This window comes from Rhinolophus sinicus, linkage group LG05 (genome assembly GCF_036562045.2).
Source record: "Rhinolophus sinicus isolate RSC01 linkage group LG05, ASM3656204v1, whole genome shotgun sequence".
In the NCBI taxonomy this organism is placed as follows: domain Eukaryota; kingdom Metazoa; phylum Chordata; class Mammalia; order Chiroptera; family Rhinolophidae; genus Rhinolophus; species Rhinolophus sinicus.
In genome coordinates this window covers 48,518,275-48,538,679 of record NC_133755.1, presented here as the reverse complement: position 1 = coordinate 48,538,679, position 20,405 = coordinate 48,518,275, and the positions used below count along the sequence as shown (strand labels likewise).

The 20,405-nt window shown below is 36.5% G+C and overlaps 1 protein-coding gene across 3 annotated transcripts in view; it reads left to right on the top strand.

Annotated features, from left to right (window-relative positions):
• Window positions 1–20,038, top strand: part of C1D (C1D nuclear receptor corepressor) — a 44,322-nt gene extending 24,284 nt beyond the window's left edge. Inside the window, exons 1-5 of one of the 3 annotated variants that reach the window (XM_019718201.2) lie at window positions 2,456–2,537; window positions 15,213–15,359; window positions 16,096–16,162; window positions 16,477–16,532; window positions 19,168–20,038. In XM_019718201.2, coding sequence (XP_019573760.1) covers window positions 15,222–15,359; window positions 16,096–16,162; window positions 16,477–16,532; window positions 19,168–19,332 — 426 coding nt within the window. In that variant the 5' untranslated portion in view covers window positions 2,456–2,537; window positions 15,213–15,221 and the 3' untranslated portion in view covers window positions 19,333–20,038. Of the gene's footprint in view, window positions 1–2,455; window positions 2,538–5,051; window positions 5,187–15,212; window positions 15,360–16,095; window positions 16,163–16,476; window positions 16,533–19,167 lie in introns of those variants that run through there. The other 2 variants (XM_019718208.2, XM_074332079.1) reach the window with 2 other exon arrangements.
• The last annotated feature ends 367 nt before the right edge of the window (window positions 20,039–20,405 follow it).

The window sequence follows — 20,405 nt, the reverse complement described above, 5'->3', positions numbered from 1 at the left end:
CACCTAGCATAGTTACAAATTTTTTCTTGTAATAAGAACTTTTAAGATCTACTCTCTTAGCGGCTTTCAAATATACAATACAGTATTGTTAACTATAGTCACCATGCTGTACATTATTACATCCTCAGAACTTATTTATTTTATAACTGGAAGTTTTGACTATTCTCACCTACGTCACAACCCCCTTAGTTCCCCCACCTCTGGCAGCCACCAATCTGTTCTCTGTGTCTATGAGTTTGGTTTTTTTTTTAGATTCCACTGGATGACTTTTCTTTCTCCATTGTTCCTTAGTGGGCTGAGCAACACTGAAGCAGAAAACACTAAGGTTTAAATCTTGAAATCAGGGATTATAGAAGAAGAAAGTGTGGTGAAGGAAAAGATGGGAGAGTAAAGTGGAGTAAAGGGGAGGAAAAGAAGAGGGGGAGGTATTCCTAGTGGTCCATTTGAATGTAAGCTCCTTGAGGGGAGGGACTTTTGTCATTGTTCTACCTGTAACACGCAGAAGATTTGGGATAACTTCTTTTTTACCTGGCACATAATGAGGACTCTGTAAATATTTACCAAATCGTGGGATTGTGGTGCTACTGTGGTGTGGATGGTCCAGTGCATGGCAGCTGAGGTGTGCCCATCACATTTCCTTTATGAAAGAATTTACCATTCAGTTGTAGAAGTGCAGTTGACTGGCAACCTCAAGCTGGTAGCGCCTTTAGGCTCTGCCTCAGCTCTTAAGCAGAAGCCATGATGTTGCCAATGGCTGAACATGGAGGTGGGGTACAATTGCCTGTCCCTTTCTGCCCAACATGGTCTCGTCTAAGAGGCACTCTTTGCTCTAGAGCTCACCATTGGGTTGGACAAGACCCTGTCAAATATCCATCATGGTCTGAGGCTTTCTGCCCTATCCTACTTCTTCCCTACTTCTCTCAAAGACCATCCCCATAAACCTCTTCTGTTCCTAACTCCATTTCCATGTTTGCTTCCTGAAGGACCCAAATGACAAAAGCTGCGACAAGTTGCCTTGAAGCCTCATTATCATTTTGGTCAGGATAAACTCTCAGGGTCTGATTTATTCTCAGTGATATTTCAGTCTTCCTACGCCTCAACAGTCTTCGTGGCAAGGTTATGTATCTAACTCTTCAAGGACAGTGCTCCAAAGTCTGTGGACTGGTGTCAGTCCATGAACTATTTGTTATTACCTGTCCACCATGAGATGAGTGCAGAAATCGAGAATAATCATTTAGAAACTTTAATGGCAATTCACCATTGCTGCAACAATCATGATTGGTGAACTGGTTTTCTTGAATAGGGTATGGATTAGTTTGGGTGTTGTTGAAATCACAGGGTGAGTTCCCGTTGTGTGAATTGTGCACTAGGACCAATATTGCACCTTGTGATATTTTAAAATTAGTTTGGTAATTGTGACGCTAACAATGTACAAAATCTGGAATTTATTGCTTTCAGCAAAAGTAATTTAATTTTAAAGATAACTTTAAAGGCTTATTGCTGGAATTGGCAACTGATGAAGGACTGAAGATGAATTTTGAAAATTCATCAGTTGTTTCGTTTTAGATAAAGGCTAAAAACGAATATTCTTACCTTGATGAAATTACTTAAAAAAACTCTTCTTCTAAATATTGTATGGCAGCTGTAATTGAATAAAAAATCCAAATAGCTCTTCTTCCATTGCCATCAATTTATCTCTGTGAGACTAATTTCTCTACTCTGGGTATAAAAACAAGGTTATCTTTAATTTGGCTAGATTAGAATAATAAACCAGAAGAAAGCTCATTTGCTACTTTAAAAACTTTAGGGAATGACATATGGGGTGTTCAAAGTTTTTTGCTAAGTTATAATTGTGGAATAATAAAAAGTTAGGCATGTAAAAAAGATGCTTAATCGCTTATACTACACTTTTAATGAACAATATAAACAATTTTTGTGATTTTTTTTTCCTTGTATGTTGGTTCTGATTGTGTTTACTGAAATGTAATTTTGTTTTTGAAACTAATAATTAAAAACCTGAGCTTGTATTTTGCCTATCTTTTCCCCCATTTTTCAAGTAACTCATTTTTACTGTATTTTACAAAAGCATCTCTTAGGGACGAATTGTAAAAATAATCTTTCACAAGGATAATTTCCACTACAGAAGCTGCTCTTTTGGAAAAGACTCATTTTGAGGGGTCCAATGGCAGTGTAGTTGGAACCAGGACCCCGGAATGAGATTCTGTGAAAGTAAAAACCTGAACAAAGCTTTAGTAACTAACATTTTTTCCTAGTTAAATACGCTCAACTTGTATTTGGAATGTTGAACAAATACAAAGTTAGGAAAAGGAGCCCAGCGCCTCGTTCCAAACGCCTCCATAACGTAGTCTATAAGCTCTTTAAATCACTGCCTTTGAGAGCGGAAGGAAAATAGAGGGGCGGGCTCAGCAGCGTGAGGTCATCACAGAGCGCCGCTCACGCCGTAGGCTGAGTCGGCGCCTCGTGACGTCACCGCCGGCCGACTGCTTTCCGGGAGACAGGAGTGGAAAGGCAGTGAGGTATTTTTCAAAGCTGGGGTTTGACTTTTTCTCATGCTTCTGCAGAAGTCCGCTTTCCTTGTGATGGGGTCCCTTTTCATTCTCTGGCTGGCTGTGAGGAGCGAGGTCGGGCCTCGTAGCCTTCCGCTTTCCCAGCCTTGTTGCAGGACCCCCCCTTCACTTGCCCTGTGGCTGCTTGCAGGTTTTGGCTTACCTGGCTGGGCACCTCACGTCTCTGTTAGTCTGGCCTTGGCGCTTTTTCTTCGCTCCTTAGTTCCGCCTCTCAGATCCTGGAAGGCGGAAAATTTGAAAGCACATGTCTTTACAATTAATTTTCAGCTGCCTTCAAGCCATGTTTAAAACGGAAGGCCAAAGGGAAAGATGTAGACGAGTGACTTTCCTATGTCATCCACTTTTATCGATTACATCCATGATCACGAACTTCCTGCAGTTGCTATATTAGCCCACCTGTGATGGTGGGCTGATTTCGACCTTCAGTCGCAATCTGCAGTGGATAATCTCAAGAAAGTAGTTTTACTTTATGGCCCAGGAAAGTTTACTTTATGGCCCAGCGTGATTCAAACTTCTGTTCGCTGTTTGAAAAGATCTTTAATGGCTTCCCGTTTGTTGACTGCAATTCAGTTTGGCTTGATAAAGATGCATCTGCCCCAATGAATGTTTGCTATCCACTTGTTAACATTTGGACTATGTGACTGTCAGAACTGAGACTTAACCGTATGTTGAGGTTGGATCTGAAAATAACCAGATAATCGCTATTGAAATTCATAGAACTGTTTGTGATTGGTTGAAATGATAGAACTCGTTGTTGAAAGATAAAATAATGACAGCATGAACAATGGTTTTTCCTCTTCTTTTCCATTTTCTTAAATAACTTAAAATAATTTTCAATTACAATATTAGTTTCATTTCAACATAGTGATTAGACATTTGTATAATTTACGAAGTGATCACTCAGGTAAATCCGTTACCCATCTGACACTATACATAGTTATTAAAATATTATTGACTGTATTCCTTATGCTGTTCTTTACATCCCCATGACTATTTTGTAACTACCAATTTGTATTTCTTAATCCCTTCTCCTTTTTCATTCACCCCTAACCCCCCTCCCAGCTGGCAACCATCAAAATGTTCTCTGTATCTATACATTTGGACAACGGTTTTTCAACATAATCACAAAAAATTTTTCAGTCAAAGTTGTTACAATTTCCTGCAAATAGCTGTGTTGTATATATTATAATTCAGAGGTGATAGTTTCTCAATTGCTGTTAACTTTTTAAATGACTCTTAACATCTGTTAGCTACTCTTTCCAAATAGTTGACCCTTCAAGTATGGCTCTAAATAGTTCACATTGGATTAGGGTATTTGATCATTTTATTATTAATATATTGAGTGCTAATTGAGCCAGTCACTGTTCCAATAGCTTTACCTGTATTATTCTTTTTTTTAATTTATTTTTTTTTATTGGGAATATTGGAGAACAGTGTGTTTCTCCAGGGCCCATCAGCTCCAAGGTCGTTGTCCTTCAATCTAGTTGTGGAGGGCGCAGCCCACAATCCCATGTGGGAATTGAACTTGCAACCTTTTTGTTAAGACCTTGTGCTCTAACCAAGTGAGCCATCTGGCTGCCTCTATTATTCATTTAATGTCAAAAGAGTCCTAGGTACTATTATAATTATTTTAGAGATGAGAAAATATAATAAATCCCATGGATTTTGGAAAGTAATTTTGCTGCTTTATATTTATAATTTGGAAAACACTTCAAATTAAACATTAGAATTAAACAATAGAAGTAAATTAATTATAATCTGATGTAATTATTCGTCTCAATCTTGAGCAATCTTTACAAGTTATATTTTATTCTATCATCAGACTGGGATAAATTTGTTTTTAGAGGTTAACAGCTTTACAACGAGGAAATCTATCTTTTCTCAGAGATTTTACTGTAAGTCTGAAGGAGAATTACAGGTGACACTAACATGGACTGTCTGCCAAAGACAGCAGTATTTACTGATTGTTATTGTTGTATGTACATTTCAGTATTATATTCTAAGATAATGCAGTGCAAAAAAAGGCATTACAATAATAGAATTCTGGTTGCAACATCTACAGATGTCTCTCTAGTTCCAAAAAGAATTATATGTTGGATTTGTTATCTAGCTTAGTACATAATTACGTGTAACTCTACTTGGCATAGGGATGGAAACAGACCCAGAACGTACATTATCATATGTTTTTCTATTTGATCTATGTGATGACTCTAATATTTATGTCTAAACTAATCCGATATTAAGATTCTCCAAAATTTGGTTCTAGTTTACTTTCATTGGTTTTAGTCAGTTAACAAATAGTGAACTAAGTAGCTAATATGTTGTAAGATATTGTGTTAGTCATGTGAAGATACAAATGTCATGCAACATTAATCTTGCCTTGAAGGAATAGCCTAGTGGGTAAATAGCCAGTGGAAAGTTCTGAACAGAGGAATGATATGATCTGATTCAGATTTTTAACAGGTCATTCTGGCTGCCTGAAGAACAGATTGCTGGAGATAGGGTAGTTTCATGAAAGCCAGGACACTTACTAGGAAGTTGTTGTGATAATTCAGATGAGATGATAGTGGCTTCACCGGGTGAAAAGAAGTGAATGTGGTGAGTAGCAGTTCAATTTTGGATGTATTTTGAAGGTAAAGCTAACAGATTTGCTTATGGATTGAATGTGGGTTGTAAGAGTTAAGATGATTGTCAAGGTTTGGGGCCTGAGCAACCAGAAGGGTGAAATTGTTATTAACTGAGAAGTGGAACACTATGGGAGGAACAGATTTGTGGGGGAAGATTAGGAGTTCAGTTCTGACACGTTAAGTTTGAGATGTTTGTTAGTCATCCAAGTGGAGATGTTGAGTAGGCAGTTGAGTCTGTTAAGTCTGGAATTCCGTGGGGACGTCATTGCTGGGAAAGAACATTTGGGAGTTGTCAGTGAAAAGATGGTATTTAAAATCTCAAAACTGGAAGCAGTCACCAAAAGAGTGAATGTAAACAGAAAAGACAAGCAGTAGGAGACCTGAGTCCTTAGGCATTTTAGCCATCATAGGTTTGGGAAGATGAAGACCCAGCAAAAAAGACGTAAGGAACAGCTAGTAAGGAAAAAGGACAATTTTGAGAGTCTAAAGTGGAATTCAGGGTGAAGTGGTGTGTTCTATTTTGTCAAATACAGTTGATGGATCAAGTAAAATGAGGATTGACACCCTTGGATTTATCAAGATACACAAGAAGGAGTATTATTGATGGATACACAAGTATGATAACTATGGAAAACCTTGGGAGCAAAGAAGAAGAGACTACTTTTGTTTAGATGATATGGGAGCTTTTATGGAGGAGGGGGCACTTGTGGGTTTAAAGGATTAACAAGTTTCACTAGGACCAAAATACAGGGGAGAAGGGTGGGCAGGGGTATTCCAATCAGAGGGAAAATCCTTACTTCTCTCCCAGTCAGTTGTTTTAAAGATGCTTTTGCATGTCGTTATCTTCCCTCTATGCCCACCATCCAGTTCCTCCTGGGTAACCATTCTTGTTCCAGGCCTATTGAACACTGCTGAAGACATTCACAGAAGACACAAATTATTGCTACCCAATCTCAGTTGGGTCATCTCTCAGTTGCCTGACCTTAATTGGGTCCTTGCTTGGTTGCCTGATAATTCCTTTACTTATCCCTACTCTCTTCCTTTTTCCGTGGAGAAGGCTGATTGGAAAATAATTGATTCATTTGAAATACGATGTTGGAGGAGAGCTCTATGGATCCCTTGGACCGCCAGGAAGACAAACAAGTGGGTCCTAGAGCAAATTAAGTGTGAACCATCATTGGAGGCAAAAATGACAAAACTGAAGCTGTCCTACTTCAGGCACATCATGAGAATGCAGGGTTCTTTGGAAGAGACAATAATTTAGGGAAAAACAGGAGGCAGCAGGAAATGACCAAATATGAGATGGAATGACTCCATAAAAAGCCATAGGCATGAGTCCACGGGAGCTGAGCCTGGCACTTGAGGACAGGACAGTGTGGGCATCACTCATTCATAGGGTCTCCAGGAGTTGGAGCCTTTAAGAAAACTTAACACGCATATACAAGTATGCCTCCACACTCATATATCTTTTTTCTTTAAAACAAATGGGATGTATTATGTATGGTGTTCTTCAATTTTTGTTCACTTTAATATATCTAAGGAATCTAAGCTCTACTTTATACTTGTTCAGTGCTGCAGAGTTTTTCATTGAATGAGTATATCATAATTTATTTAACTAGTCCTTATTAATGGATACATAGGTTTCCTGCTTTAATGTTTCAGTGTTTTAAAGAGTGTTGCAGTGGATGTCATTGAACATTATCTTGTATGAAAATACACATTTCGAGAAGTAAAATTTCTGGGTCAAAGAATTTGTACATTTATAATTTTGAAGCATAGTGTCAAATTGCCCCACAAAAATGCTCACTTTACTCTCAGTTAATAGTGAATGAGAGGCTGTTTCTCCTCACCTTTGACCATACTAGGGACTATCAATCTTTTTAATTTTTGCTTGTTTGACATGAAAAATGGCATCTTGTTTCATTGATTTATGTTTCTTTAATTATGAATAAGATCGAGTAACTTTATGCTTATTGGACATCTGGATTCCTTTATTTGTGAACTGCAGATTTTCTTTGTTCATTTTTCTTTTGGGTTGTATGGTGTTTTTTTAATTTGTTTGTTTTTTGTTAAATTGATTTTAGAAGCTCCTTTTATCTGTCTTTATGTTGCATGTATTTTTCCCTAGTTTTTCCTTTGACTTTAAACTTGGTTTGTTAATTTTCTCGTGCATACATCTTTATAAGGGCCAGGTAAAGATACAAGACATCACCATTTTTCTTTTTTAAGAAGGAAATTTGTTACATTCTTAATTAGACACCCTTGAATGTCAGACTTTGTTGGAAATGTTAGTAAGACAAACTTCATTTGAAGTCATTGGCTCTGTCTTGTTTTCATGAATTTTGTTTAGCAGTTGTCACCAAAGTGGTAGTACCCAGTAACCTATCTTCCCACTCACCCCAATTATATTTGGAATGAGATAAGATATAATAGAACTGCTTAAGTATTCTAGACTATACTTTTATTGACTTGTTCCCCAATTTATGAGCTGAGTTATATTCTAAAAGTTAATTTGTGAGTTAGCTATCTAATTTCACTATAGGAACAATATACATAGATTTTATAAAAATCTTTGCTCTCAAAGTGTAATTAATCCATGAAGACTAACTTTGCTTTTTAAAAGCGATTTCAAGATGTTATATATTTTACCCCTATGTATTTTAGTATTCATCTTTAAATTATAGGGATATTTTCAGGTATAAATCCTATAATGTTATTTTCATAGATGAAAAATTATCAGTAATTTCTTGGTGTTATCTAATACCCAATCCATATTCAGATTTTTTTTCTCTCAAAAGTATCTTTTTACACTTGTGTATCTGACCAAGGTCTCTACATTACATTTGGTTGTTATATCTTGTAAGTCTCCTTAATCTCTTCTTCTACCTCTCCTCCCTTTTTACAATTTTTTTTTCTTTATGCCATTTACTTGTTACAGAAGCCAGGCCAGTTGTCCTACAGAGTATTTCTCATTTCAGATTTGTCTGTTTTCTTTCTGGCGGTGTTAACTTGTTTCTCTATCCTCCATATTTCCTGTGAAATGGAAGTTGGCTCTAAAAGCTCAGTTAGATTCAGATTCAACGTTTTGGGGGAGTTGGAAATGCTACACAGATGGTGCTGGGTACATCATATTGCTTCACACGAGGAGGTTCATAACATGTGTTTGTCCAACATGTAGTGATTGAAGATACGAGTAGAACCATGTATTTAGGTGTTGTCACTCTCACCCCTCTTAAAACTTCCGTCATACTTTTATCTGTTTGTGATCTTTGCCTAAATCTATAACTTCATTGGGGCTGCAAAATGGTATTTTGAAAAAAAAAAGTCATTTCCTCCACATCTGTGAGCTGTAATTTGAAGTCTAGTTTTGTTACTTGGGAACCTGACAATCAGGAATAACAAAGCTGTTGTAGGAAAATGCTGTCAGAACGTCAACTTGGGATCCCAGGAGTGCACCTTTCTTTGCTGTAGTGCTGGTGGCTTAAAGGAGAGTCATGGTCTCGTGAGGGGCCGTCCTGGCTAGGCGGCAGCCCCCAGATATTCAGTGAAAACCATGCTAGCTGTTGGCTCTAAAGGCAGATGTCATTAACATCCACAATCAGTTGACTTTAAATTAAGGAGATTATTCTAGATAAACTGGGTGGGTGGGACTGACACAATCAGTTGAAAGGCTTTAGAAGCTGAGCTGAGACTTCCCTGACACGAGAAATTTCAGCTCTGAAAAGCAGCTTCAGCTGGTAGCCAGGAGTTTTCCAGCATGCCCTTCCTTCAAGGCCCACCTTGCAGATTTCAGAATTGCTTTGCCAGACCACAAGTGTGTGAAACAGTTTCTGGTAATCTCTTCATATATACCTCCTGCTGGTTCTGCTGCTCTGGTTGAACCCTGGCTGGTACCCAGAGCAACTCCTCTGACTCTCCTGTTCTCTGACAAAATGGGGTGAGGAGCGGTTGTGAGAGTCAGAGGACCTACTTTGTTGAGGGCAACCATATCATGGATTGCTCAGACTGGGAATTCTGGGGGAGAAATGGGGAGCTGAGCAGAGGGCAGGCTAAAACAACAGGTTTAAACTGGGGCTGTCCTGGGCAAATTGAGACAGAATCATTCTATGTGTCAGCCACTGGTGTGTCACCAGTATAACGCAGCTCCCTCATGGAGTGGACAGTCAAAGGGAAGTCAAGTAGATCAACAGATGGTACCAGATAGTGTTTTAAGTGACACGGCAGCTTGTAGTTGCGTTTATTCAGACAGATGGGAGGGTGGTACTCAGAGGGTGAAAGATTAGAGTGACTGAGCATGGCACGTTTGGAAAACTGCCGTCACAGCTATAACTTCAGGACTGGAAGAGGGGAGCCATGAAAGCTAAGGTTCATCAGACAAGCAAGGGCCACATCATAAGGGCCTTGGCACCCATCCTATAAGGGGTTTGGAAATCATATTCAAAGTGGTGGGGAACGATTGCAGCATTTTATGCAGGGCTGTACCATGGCCAGACTATCTCTATAGAAAAATCATTTTGTAGCATTCTAAAATTGAGAGTGGAGAAAAATTGACAGTAGGAAGACTACTCAGGCTCTCGAAATAATCTAGTCAGTGAGAGGGGGGGAAGCTTGTGGTGTAAGGAGATAGGCAGCGATACTGACAAGAATGAATGGATTTGGGGTCTGAGGAAGGAGTGCGGTTACTCCCAGGTTCCTGGCTGGACTGACCTCCCTGAAGTAGAGAATTGAAGGGAGGAGGTAGGGGCATGAGTTCAGTTCTGTGTGTGATGCTGTGCACCCCTCTTCTTCTGTGGGTACTATGGCTTCCATACCAGTGAGAGGAGCCGAGCAGAAATGACACCCTGCAGGGATTACTGGGCAGGGTTTCCCCACCTCTGCCCCTTAGTTGCAGTCAGATCTTCCTGAAGGATGAAGAGAAGCACATTTTCTCCTGTCCTCTTCCATGTTTCCACCTCTGCAGCTTTAGAAGGAGTAAGTGGAGGGGTGAGGGATACCTACAGAACCCCGGAGGGGAGTGAGAAGCAAAGGTGGGTGAGTTCTTTTCTAGTTTCTCTTCTTTGGACATTTTACTGGGTACTACCTTGGGCACATTATTGGAATTCACTGTGGCTCGGTTTCTTGTTTGTAGGAACAGGTGAGTTAATTTGTTTGGTGTGCTAACATAGCACCTGGCTCTAGGTGGTGGAGTTCCAATGCTCATACCAGACAGTCGCTGGTTCACCCTGGGGTCCCAGTAACAAAGGGAACTGGGGGAAGTTTCTGCAGCTCCCTCCCAAACTTTTCCTGAAGAAGGAACCAATATTCGGGAATTGTGTATATAAAATGTTAGAAGAAATCATTTGAATTAGGGGGGAATTTCTGATAATGGAAGAATGTGTATATTTTAGTCTGCCTTGCCTTTATTTTTTTGTTAGGTAAATGGCAAGTGGTTCAGTTCAGAGTTAATGAGGGTAATTATTCTTACTTACTGCCTCACTGTCAGTGTTCACCCTAACCCATTTTAACAATAAATAACTACTTGTTTATTGGGGCTTAGGGACAGGGAATAATTGCAGCAAAAATCCCCGTTATGATTCTAGAGAGGGAAAATATTTTCTAATAGAAAAATTGGATGAAAAAATTTACATTTAAATAAAGACCTTTTTGTGTTTTTTATACTTGCAGTATTTGTTAAAAGCCAAAGTACTTTACTAAAATATGCCTTTTTAAAGTTCGTGATTATTTTTATTACAAATTTAATACATGCTTTTTGAAATAAAATTTAATAAAGAATAAAGAGTTTAAGAAATGAGTCTGCTTTCATCCGACTCCCTAATTCCTGGCCCTTCTCAGAGAGAATGTCTATTTTTTATGTCTCTTTCCAGATCTTGTTCTACATATCTACAGATACAGGTTTAAAAAACACACAAATGGCAAATATTACACACATTGTGCTATATACAATATTCTATGACTTTTTTCCAGCTGTTTTCCAATTGATGAATGTTTAGACTATTTCTAGTATTTTGTTATACTCGTAGTGTATTTTTTCACCGTGTTTATTGACTGCCAGGTAGTGCTAGTGAACAAAACGCAAAAATTCCTGCTCTCATCAGGTAGTTGTCTTTGGAGGTGGACAGACAATAAACGAATGAAATAAATATGTCAGATGCTATTGAGGGTTGTAAGGTAGAGAAAGAGATAGGGAGTGCAGGGTGTGATGGGCAGGGTGGGCATTTTAAATAGGGTGGTCAGGAAAGGTTTACCAGTAGATGACAAGTAAAGCTCTGGCAGGTAAAGTAAAGGTCTGAAGCTATTGGGGTGGTGGGGGGACATTAGTACAAAGGCCCTGAGGAAGGGGCACGCCTCATCTGATGTGAGCGGAGCAGATGCCTTTGAGTCAGGAGGGACTGAGCGAGGGGAGGAGTGGGAGGCAACCAAGAGGGCAGGTTGTGGTGGGTTCATAGGGCATTGTAAAGACTGTCTTTTACTCTGTGTGAGGGGGCAGGCCTTTGGAAGTTTCCTAGTGGAGGTATGACATAATCTGACTTAGATTTTGAATAACCACTCATTTTCTTTCTAATAAACTTCGGTCAGAAACAAAGGAGGCCATTTAGGAGGCTATTGCAACAATAGAGGCAAGGCACAAAGATGGCTTGGCCTGGCTTGGACCAGGGTGGCAGCTGTAGAGGTGATAGGATGAAGTTCGATTCTGAATATGTTGTAAAGATAGGGTGAGAGAGGAGTCAAGGACCACTCCGACATTTTAGGGCTGAACAACTGGAAAGGCGGAGTTAACCATGAAATGAGATGGGGAAGATTACAGCCAGCAAGATTAGGAATTTGGTTTTGGGCACTTTCTGCTAGAGAATCTATTAATGTTCAGTCACAGGTATTGAGTACCGGGTTGTAAACGTAAATTTGGAGTTCAGTGGGGTGGGCAGGGCTGGGATACAAACTTGGAGATACAAACTGAGTTTATTATAATTTAAAGCACTGAGCTCACCTAGGGAGTAAATTAGAAGAAAAGAGAATCAAGGACAGACAGCCCTTGGAGCATTTCAGGGGTAAGAGGCTGAGGATGTGAGAAGGATGCAGTGAAGGAGACCAAGAAATCATCCGGTGAGGTGGGAGGGAAACGGAGAAAATGTGATGCCCTAGAAACCAAATGAAGGGAGTCAAGGATGTTAAATGATGAGAACTGAAACTTGACCATTGAATTTAACAATGTGGCTGTGGGTGACCTTGAAAAAAGCAATTTTGAGTGAGAAATAGGAGACCTGTTTGTAGTAGATTGAAGAAAGAATGGAGAGAAATTGGGACTGTTAGTGTAAGCAACTCTTTTGAGGAGTTTGTTCTAAAATGGGGCTTTAGCTGTAGTGGGATATGAAGTCAAGATGTTTCTTTTGTTTCTTGTCTAAGATGGAAAAATGAAATGTTTTGAGCTTTATAGATAATGATCCAGCAGAGGGAAAAATTGATGCAAGATAAAGTGGAGGAAATGCAAAGAGTTTGAGGACTTCATTTTGATACATTTTTATGCGTGTGTGCGATTTCTTTAGACCAGAGGATTTCCTGAGTTAAGGGGCATGTGCATTTAAAAAATCTGTACCAATTTATATTCTATCTTTAGTGTATATACCCTTGCTAGCATTGAACTTTGATAATCTTTAAAATTATTGCCAATCTGATGGGTTATGTCTTCATCATTTTAATTTGTTTTATGCTTTGTAGGAACTCTGTATAATCTAAGCCTTTGTTATATTTTGGCAAATATTTTCTCCCAGGCTGTTTCTTTTAACTTTGCTTATGCTATACTTTTACTATATAGATGTTTTTTTTTCCAGTTTTTATGTAAAGTCTGTCAGCCATTTCCTTTTATAGCATTTGGGTTTCATTTTGGGTTATATAAATATTTTATATAATCTTTTAATATGTTTATTCTTTTAAATTCATCTGGAGCTTTTGTGTATGTTATGAAATAGGTATCGTAAGTTTTCCATCTTTTTCTGTGTTCTTAACCAGTTAAATACCATAGGAATTAACTATTTCTTGGGTTTGGAAGAAATAACCTATAATATCTTCTAGGCTTGGCTATTTTTGGAGGATAGATGTTTTGATTTATTTTCAGTTTTTTCCCCCTATGGTAATAATGTATTTATTTGGTTTGTGTACTTCTTTTTAGGTTAGTTTTAATAATTGATTTTTTTCCCCCAGCACCTTATTCTTTTTATTCATATTTTCAAATTTATTGATTTAAGATTTTACAAAAAGAGAAGAAATAATGAGTCTATATTTGCACTGTGTCCGTTGCACTTGCACCTTTATCTGGGCAGCAGATGCTGGAGCAGTCTTTTCACAGCTCTAGAAATTGGGTTAGCTGTTTTCAGCCCGCATGGCCCAGCTCTTACTGCCCTTCATTTTTGGGTTATTTATTTCTAGATTCTCCTCTTTTGTTTGTAAGGGATTGCAGGCTCCTTGGCTGTGTTTCTTATTGGTCTGATCCTGTTTGCTCTTTAGCTTGCAAAAATTTCTACTGTTGAGGTGTACTGATGGGTATGTGCCCCTCTTGGCTTCCAGCATTACTATGGACTTATTTTTACATTTCTTCTGTCATTTTTGGAGAGACTTTTGGGAAGAATGGGAGGCAAATACGGATTTCCAGTCAGCCTTTTGAAATAGGAAGTCACCATTCTTTCCTGTGTGGTTTTCTTTTATTACAGTTCTTTGTTTAATTGCTAGTTACACAGTAGTTGGATAGTAACTTTGCAGCACGACTAGTGATAGTCAGGTGGACTTCACTTTTTTTTTTAAATGAACCCAGATGTCTCAGTGGAATACATATACTCATTGAATAGAAATGTTGATATATTGTGACTAAATATTCAAATAGAACTTTTTAAACTTAAATGACATAGTCGTAACATTTAGAATTATAAGGGTCTTTACAGATCATTAGACCAACTGCCTGATTTTATGGATGAGGTATTTGAGGCGCAGGGAGATTCAGTGATTTATGTCAGGTGACAAAGTCAGTGATCGAGCAAGATGCAAAGCCCAAGTCTTTTTCCTTCAATTTTGTTGTGCTATTTGCTATTTTACACTTTCTTGCTGTTCTCCTTAACTATGTAATGAAATAGTTATTTTCAGCTATTAAAAGTTTTTAAACCTAAAGATGGTACATATGGCTTAGAATTGCTTCTGAAATTTGGTCTTAGATACCATCAGAAATACATTGATGTGGATTTTGCTTTTTCTCACGTTGATATTACATATTATGATATAAATGTGAATTTTAAAAGTATGGGCTGTCAAGGTATGCTCTAGCCTAAATGAAAACCATATAGTTTATTTCTCCCAAGTTTCTTCTTTTCTGTTTTTATGTGATTTGTTGACTCTTTGAATTTTATTAATATTTTAAATAAGCTTAAGGAATATATATAAATATAAATGTAGGCTTGAAAATGATTTTAGTGATAAAGAATCACGAGATATTTTAGATCTAGGATTTCCCATTTTTTAATTTAATATACCATGCTGCTAGATCAACGCCTAAATTTAGAAGGGCTAAAATATATAAGTTTTTCAAAAAGAAGAGCTTTGCTTATCATTTTTTTCAGCAAGCATTAGGGGATATACTTACCACACTTTCATTGCTTTGCTTGGTCTTTAACTTCAACAGAAAGTTTTTTAAATGTCGGATTTTGATTGTTGCTACTCCATGTTTGGTAGTCATGTCTTTAGTTCTTGAAAAGCATGGAGAACCTGATGTATGTATTGTTAGTGAACTTGGGTGGCTCTGTCTCCCCCATCCCCCAATTGTTCCCTGGCAACTTAAGAAGAGGGCAAATTTGAATGTAGTTGCTCTAGAATTATATTCTAAGAGTTGTTTAATTATTTTCAGGTTTTAACTCTTTTAGCACTTTTGAAATATATGATATGACCTATTGATTTTTTTTTGTAAACTGAAGAGCCGTCTATCTCCAGTATGAATTCTAAGAATTTACTTTTTTTCCAGTTGTTCATAATGGCAGCAGAGGAAATTAATGAAGACTATCCAACAGAAATTCATGAGTATTTATCAACATTTGAGAATTCTATTGGTGCCGTAGATGAGATGCTGAAGACCATGATGTCTGTTTCTAGAAATGAGTTGTTGCAGAAGGTACTTCAAAAAACATAATTTCTAAAAATGAAATTCATAAAACCAAGTGCTGTGGTAGGAAACATAGAAGAAGAAATAGATTAATGATATATGCTCCTTTCCCCTTTTATTTAAATTTTATAAGTGTTTAGGTATTTTTAGGGGAAAAATACAAAACAATTTTAGGAAATACCTCTTAACTATATTTTTATTTTGACTGTATTTGGTTTTGAAAAAAAAAGGAGCACTCACAGTATTCTTTTTGACAGACTCTATCATTGGCCTTTTAAGTATTACAATGATGTTATCAGGGTTTCTGGAAAGCCTATAGGACAAAAAGAGTAAATTGACTTTGACAGTCGAAAACAAATCTCATTATGTTTTTTCTGTCTTTGGTAGTGCCTAAGCATTTTAGCCTGCTTCTTATACATAAATGCATCATGTACCATGTTTATATTGATAAATTACTTTTGACATACAAAGCCCAGATCGTAACTCCTGAAATTAAAATAATTCAAAAGAATGTTTCTTGGATTATACACATTCCTCGTCTAACTAAAGATGGTACCCTGAATTGAAAATTTGTGGGGAAAAATCACGGGTTAACAAAACTTCTTTTGCAAATTATTTCCAGATTATTTGGTTATTGGATTATAGGAAGTGAAAAAAACATTTCTTTGATACATTGAGCCTGGTGAAAGTTTAAAATATTACGTGATGGTGCTGAAAGTTTTTATTTCTTTCTCTCTTTTAATAGTTGGACCCACTTGAACAAGCAAAAGTGGATTTAGTTTCTGCTTACACATTAAATTCAATGTTCTGGGGTATGTATATCACTTTGGAGTTAATCAGAAAGCAAATTATTTATTGTGGCAAAGGTGATTTATTTTTTAAATGCTAGCCATTTATATACAATTATACTTTATGACAACTTTAATAGTCAGATATTTATTTCTCTTAAATCAGAATACCACATACCTGTGAGCCACACATACATTTATTATTACATAGCAGTTGAATAATATAAGATTTAATCTATCTCTTGTGTGACTTTTTCAGTGAGTAACTAGAGTTTCTTTAATGAATGTTCTTAATTAACATACACACCATTTTATTTCATGAAATCTTTCTCTTGTAGTTTACTTGGCAACTCAGGGAGTTAATCCTAAGGAACATCCAGTAAAGCAGGAATTGGTAAGATTACAGTGGATTTCCTTTTACTTTGCATGTTTGTTTGTTGTAGTATTCCTGAAGTTCGTCACAGTGCCTTTATCACACTAATTGTGGAGGACAAAATTATTTAGAGTTGAAATTATAAAAGTGAGTCAGATTTCATCATGTGTTTAGTTTTTCTTTTTCTTACCTTTGTCAGAGAATTGGTGTTCCATATGGAATACCAATTACATAAATCTCTGGTTGGGAAAATGTTACGATTCTAGTAATTATTTATAACTTCCATATTATTTTTCCTATAAATTCTTGAAATCCTGTTCATCTCTACAACTGCCTTTAACAAAAAAAAAAAAAAAAAAATCTCTTACACAATTCTTAAAAGTATATTCTAGTTGATTTACTAGCAAAGACGGGAAAGTTTCTCCCCCACCTTTTCAATTCTTCCATTAATTCATTTTCTCAGCAGTAAAGAATCCAGTTCAGCAACAAAGCTAAAAGCTTTTTTGGCACCAGTTGTATGTGTACTGTCCAGTAATTCCGCATTAGTGACATATTTACAACCTGTAATAAATCTTCGAGGTTTGTCTTTGTATTCCATTTAGATGTATAAGTACAGTATATAAGGTCTGGTATCTTAGAGATTTGCTGACTTCAAAAATTAAATTAAATCATTCAATTTGGAAGAGAAAAAATTGAAATCAAACTTATGGTAACCTCCTCGACCTGGCTTTATGAATAAGAATATTAATATATTTATTTGTGTTTATAAAATATAAGGTAAATATATATGTGAAATATACTTGACACTGTATTATTGTTCTCAAGTCTTATGTTACATACAACCTTGGAAGTACTTGGTCATTTATTTTTTAAAAAATGGGTAAACCAGATCTGTTTTCTTCATTTTGTTAATGTGTAGACTAAGACTTCTTTTAAAGTTCTTGGGGGAAAAATACATTTATTTTTAAATACAGAAATTGTGAAGAATACTTAAAGCAAAAGTATAAAACAATGTAATATACAGATTTTGATTTGAGCAGTGATACTGACTTTAAATCCTAAGAAGTATGCATTGTGTCATCTGTTTTCAACTTTCTAATACGTATGGACTTTACATTTATAAAATTTCTCTTTTTTCCTTTAACACAAAGTTATTTGGAGTATTTTAATAGTTGGTTCTGTCTTTGGAAAAGGATAAATCAACTGTCTTCTTTCTCCCTCAGAACTCATTTTATGGAGGAGTACATTCATATTCTGGACAAGGGTTGACAAATAAAAAGCATACATAAGCCTATTCTCATTTTCTGACCTTGTGACAGACATCACTAATTGATCACAGAATTAGTGTGTGAGAGATCCATCGTGAATAGGGAAAGGCATTGAAAATAGTCAATTTATTCATACAAATATTTGAGTGTCTGTTAGGAGCCAGGCATTTCCAAGTGAGGTGATTCCTCAGTAATTAAAGCCGGTAAATATCCCTGCCCTGTGGCAGACACCAGGCTATCTAGTGGAGGGAGACGAATGATTAATATAAACAAACAAATGATACATCTATGAACATATAGTATGTTAGAAAGTATATGTTACGGGAAAAAAAATGTAAACATAGCACATGGTGGGGAGATTGGCGTGCTTGGATAGGATGCCACGTTAAATGGTAATGGCACGGCCTGTTCACAGGGTTAACATTTCAACTGACAGGAAGGAGTGGGGAGTGGCTGTGGGTCTTGGACAAAGGTCATTTGAGGCAGGGCTGGAGTGGGTGTGTTTTGTGAGGGCTTTGGCTTTTGCTTTGGGAGAAATGGGTGGCCTTGAGAGGGTTTTGAGCAGGGTTGTCAGTCTTTTACAATAAAAGACTTCTAAGGTTCTGCAATTTTTGTGTATGTTTATATAGCTATTTTGATTATTTTAATGAAACTTGCTTTTAAGCAGTGATCAATCATTTACTGTGCTATTTTATGGCTCTCATCACCTTTATTTCTCCAATTGAAGTATAGAATAGCTCTTTATTCTGATTAATGGCCTCAGAAGATTTTAATGGTATGGCAACCTATTATGTTTCTCACCTTGTTAAGTCTGATTAGAACTGTATATGTCATTAGGAAATATGTGCTTATCAATCACGGTTATGAAATTGAATAAAAGATCTTGCATTTGCATTCTGCTTATTTTAATTGTGTCACTAGAAGGTAACATAAAATAAATAAATCCTGCCTCATCCATTTCCTGTTTAGAAAAATTTTAAGAGAGTTTAATTTATATGTTGCAAGTATATGCGAGCTCTCTTTTAGATGGTAGACTTCAGGTAAATAAGAGTTAATATGTGGATTTAGGTTAATGCTAAATTAAAGAATGTATAACCACATATAAACAGTTCAATGTTTATCTTTGTAGTGATATCTTAGTATAGTTCTCCCTCTTTGGAAACACTGAGAACACTTCTGAAATGACTTTTTAATGTCCGTATACCCCCAGACTATGAACTCTAGAAGGGCATGGAGCAAGTTTATCCTATTCCCTTGAATTTACTAGCTCCACTCAACAGGCAATAAATACCTATCTATTGAGTTTAACTGAGGTATAGTATAATAAAGTTAGTGGTGGTGAGCAGCTTAATAAATCTATCGCCTTCTTTTTTTGTTTTGTCTTTAAGGAAAGAATCAGAGTATACATGAACAGAGTCAAGGAAATCACAGACAAGAAAAAGGCTGGCAAGCTGGACAAAGGTGCAGCTTCAAGATTTGTAAAAAATGCCCTCTGGGAACCAAAACCTAAAAATGCATCCAAAGCTGCCAATAAAGGAAAAAGTAAAAATTAACATTTTGGTTTTGATGTGCGCGTGTTCAAAAAGTACATCATTTTTATTGTTTTACACAAAAAAGGTGATGATTATGTGGCAATGAAAAGTTTAGATGTATTCCTTATTGAGTTCATATATAAAGTTTACAGTTAAATTTGTAATGCTAAATACTTTTTTCCCCCAGAAAGATTAAGTTATCTTTATTGATTTTCCTATAGAGTACTATGAAGTTTTTTAACATTGTGGTATGTTTTATATTTATAGTCTATCATGTCTCTTGACAGGACTTTTATTTTCTTATGTAGGTCAATCTTTCAAGTACCATTTTATAAGCAACTATGAAATTTAAGTTAAATGTTCTTTGTAAACATTTGTCTATTTTAAATGAATAATGACTTTATGAAGTATGCTGTCTGAAGGCTGAAGTTATAAATACATCTGTTTTCACTGTATATAAGAAAAAATGAAATGACTGAATGTCCTTTTTTTTTTCTGTGTCGTTACTTCATGTTTTCATGATTTTGGGAATTGCTTCTTTTGATATTTGAAGTGTGAATTTAAGACTTTAAGGTTATACTTTTATTCTTGGCACTTTTGCCTCTGTGTCCCATTTAAAGTAAAATATATTCTCATTAATTTTAGATGGGAAATGAGGTTGTGTATTGATGGCTGAATTTTGGCATAATGGCTATATCCTGTCAATAAAGGCTGTAAATGTTGTGGAGCTGACCTGTTTATTTTTCTCTTTTGATTAAACTTGCCCTTGAAATTAAGAAGATAGGTTTTAGAAGTCAGTAGGAATATAGACATTCATGAGTTTTTGTCGTTGATGCTTAGTGCCCACAGTTCTCTTGGTCTCACTTTTCAGATTGTTTGATCACATGTGTTTTGAGGCTCTATCAAGTGCACACAAGTTGTTTTGGAACAACTTTCTATGTTATATGCTGCCACTTAAGCAGAGGACAAATCCAAATGAGATTACGTTGTGTTTATATTCTGATTTTTCTAATATTTGTCACAGAATTCTGTGTATTAAAATTATTTTTTATGTCTAACCCATGAATTTTAATTATATTCCCTCAGTGCTTTCA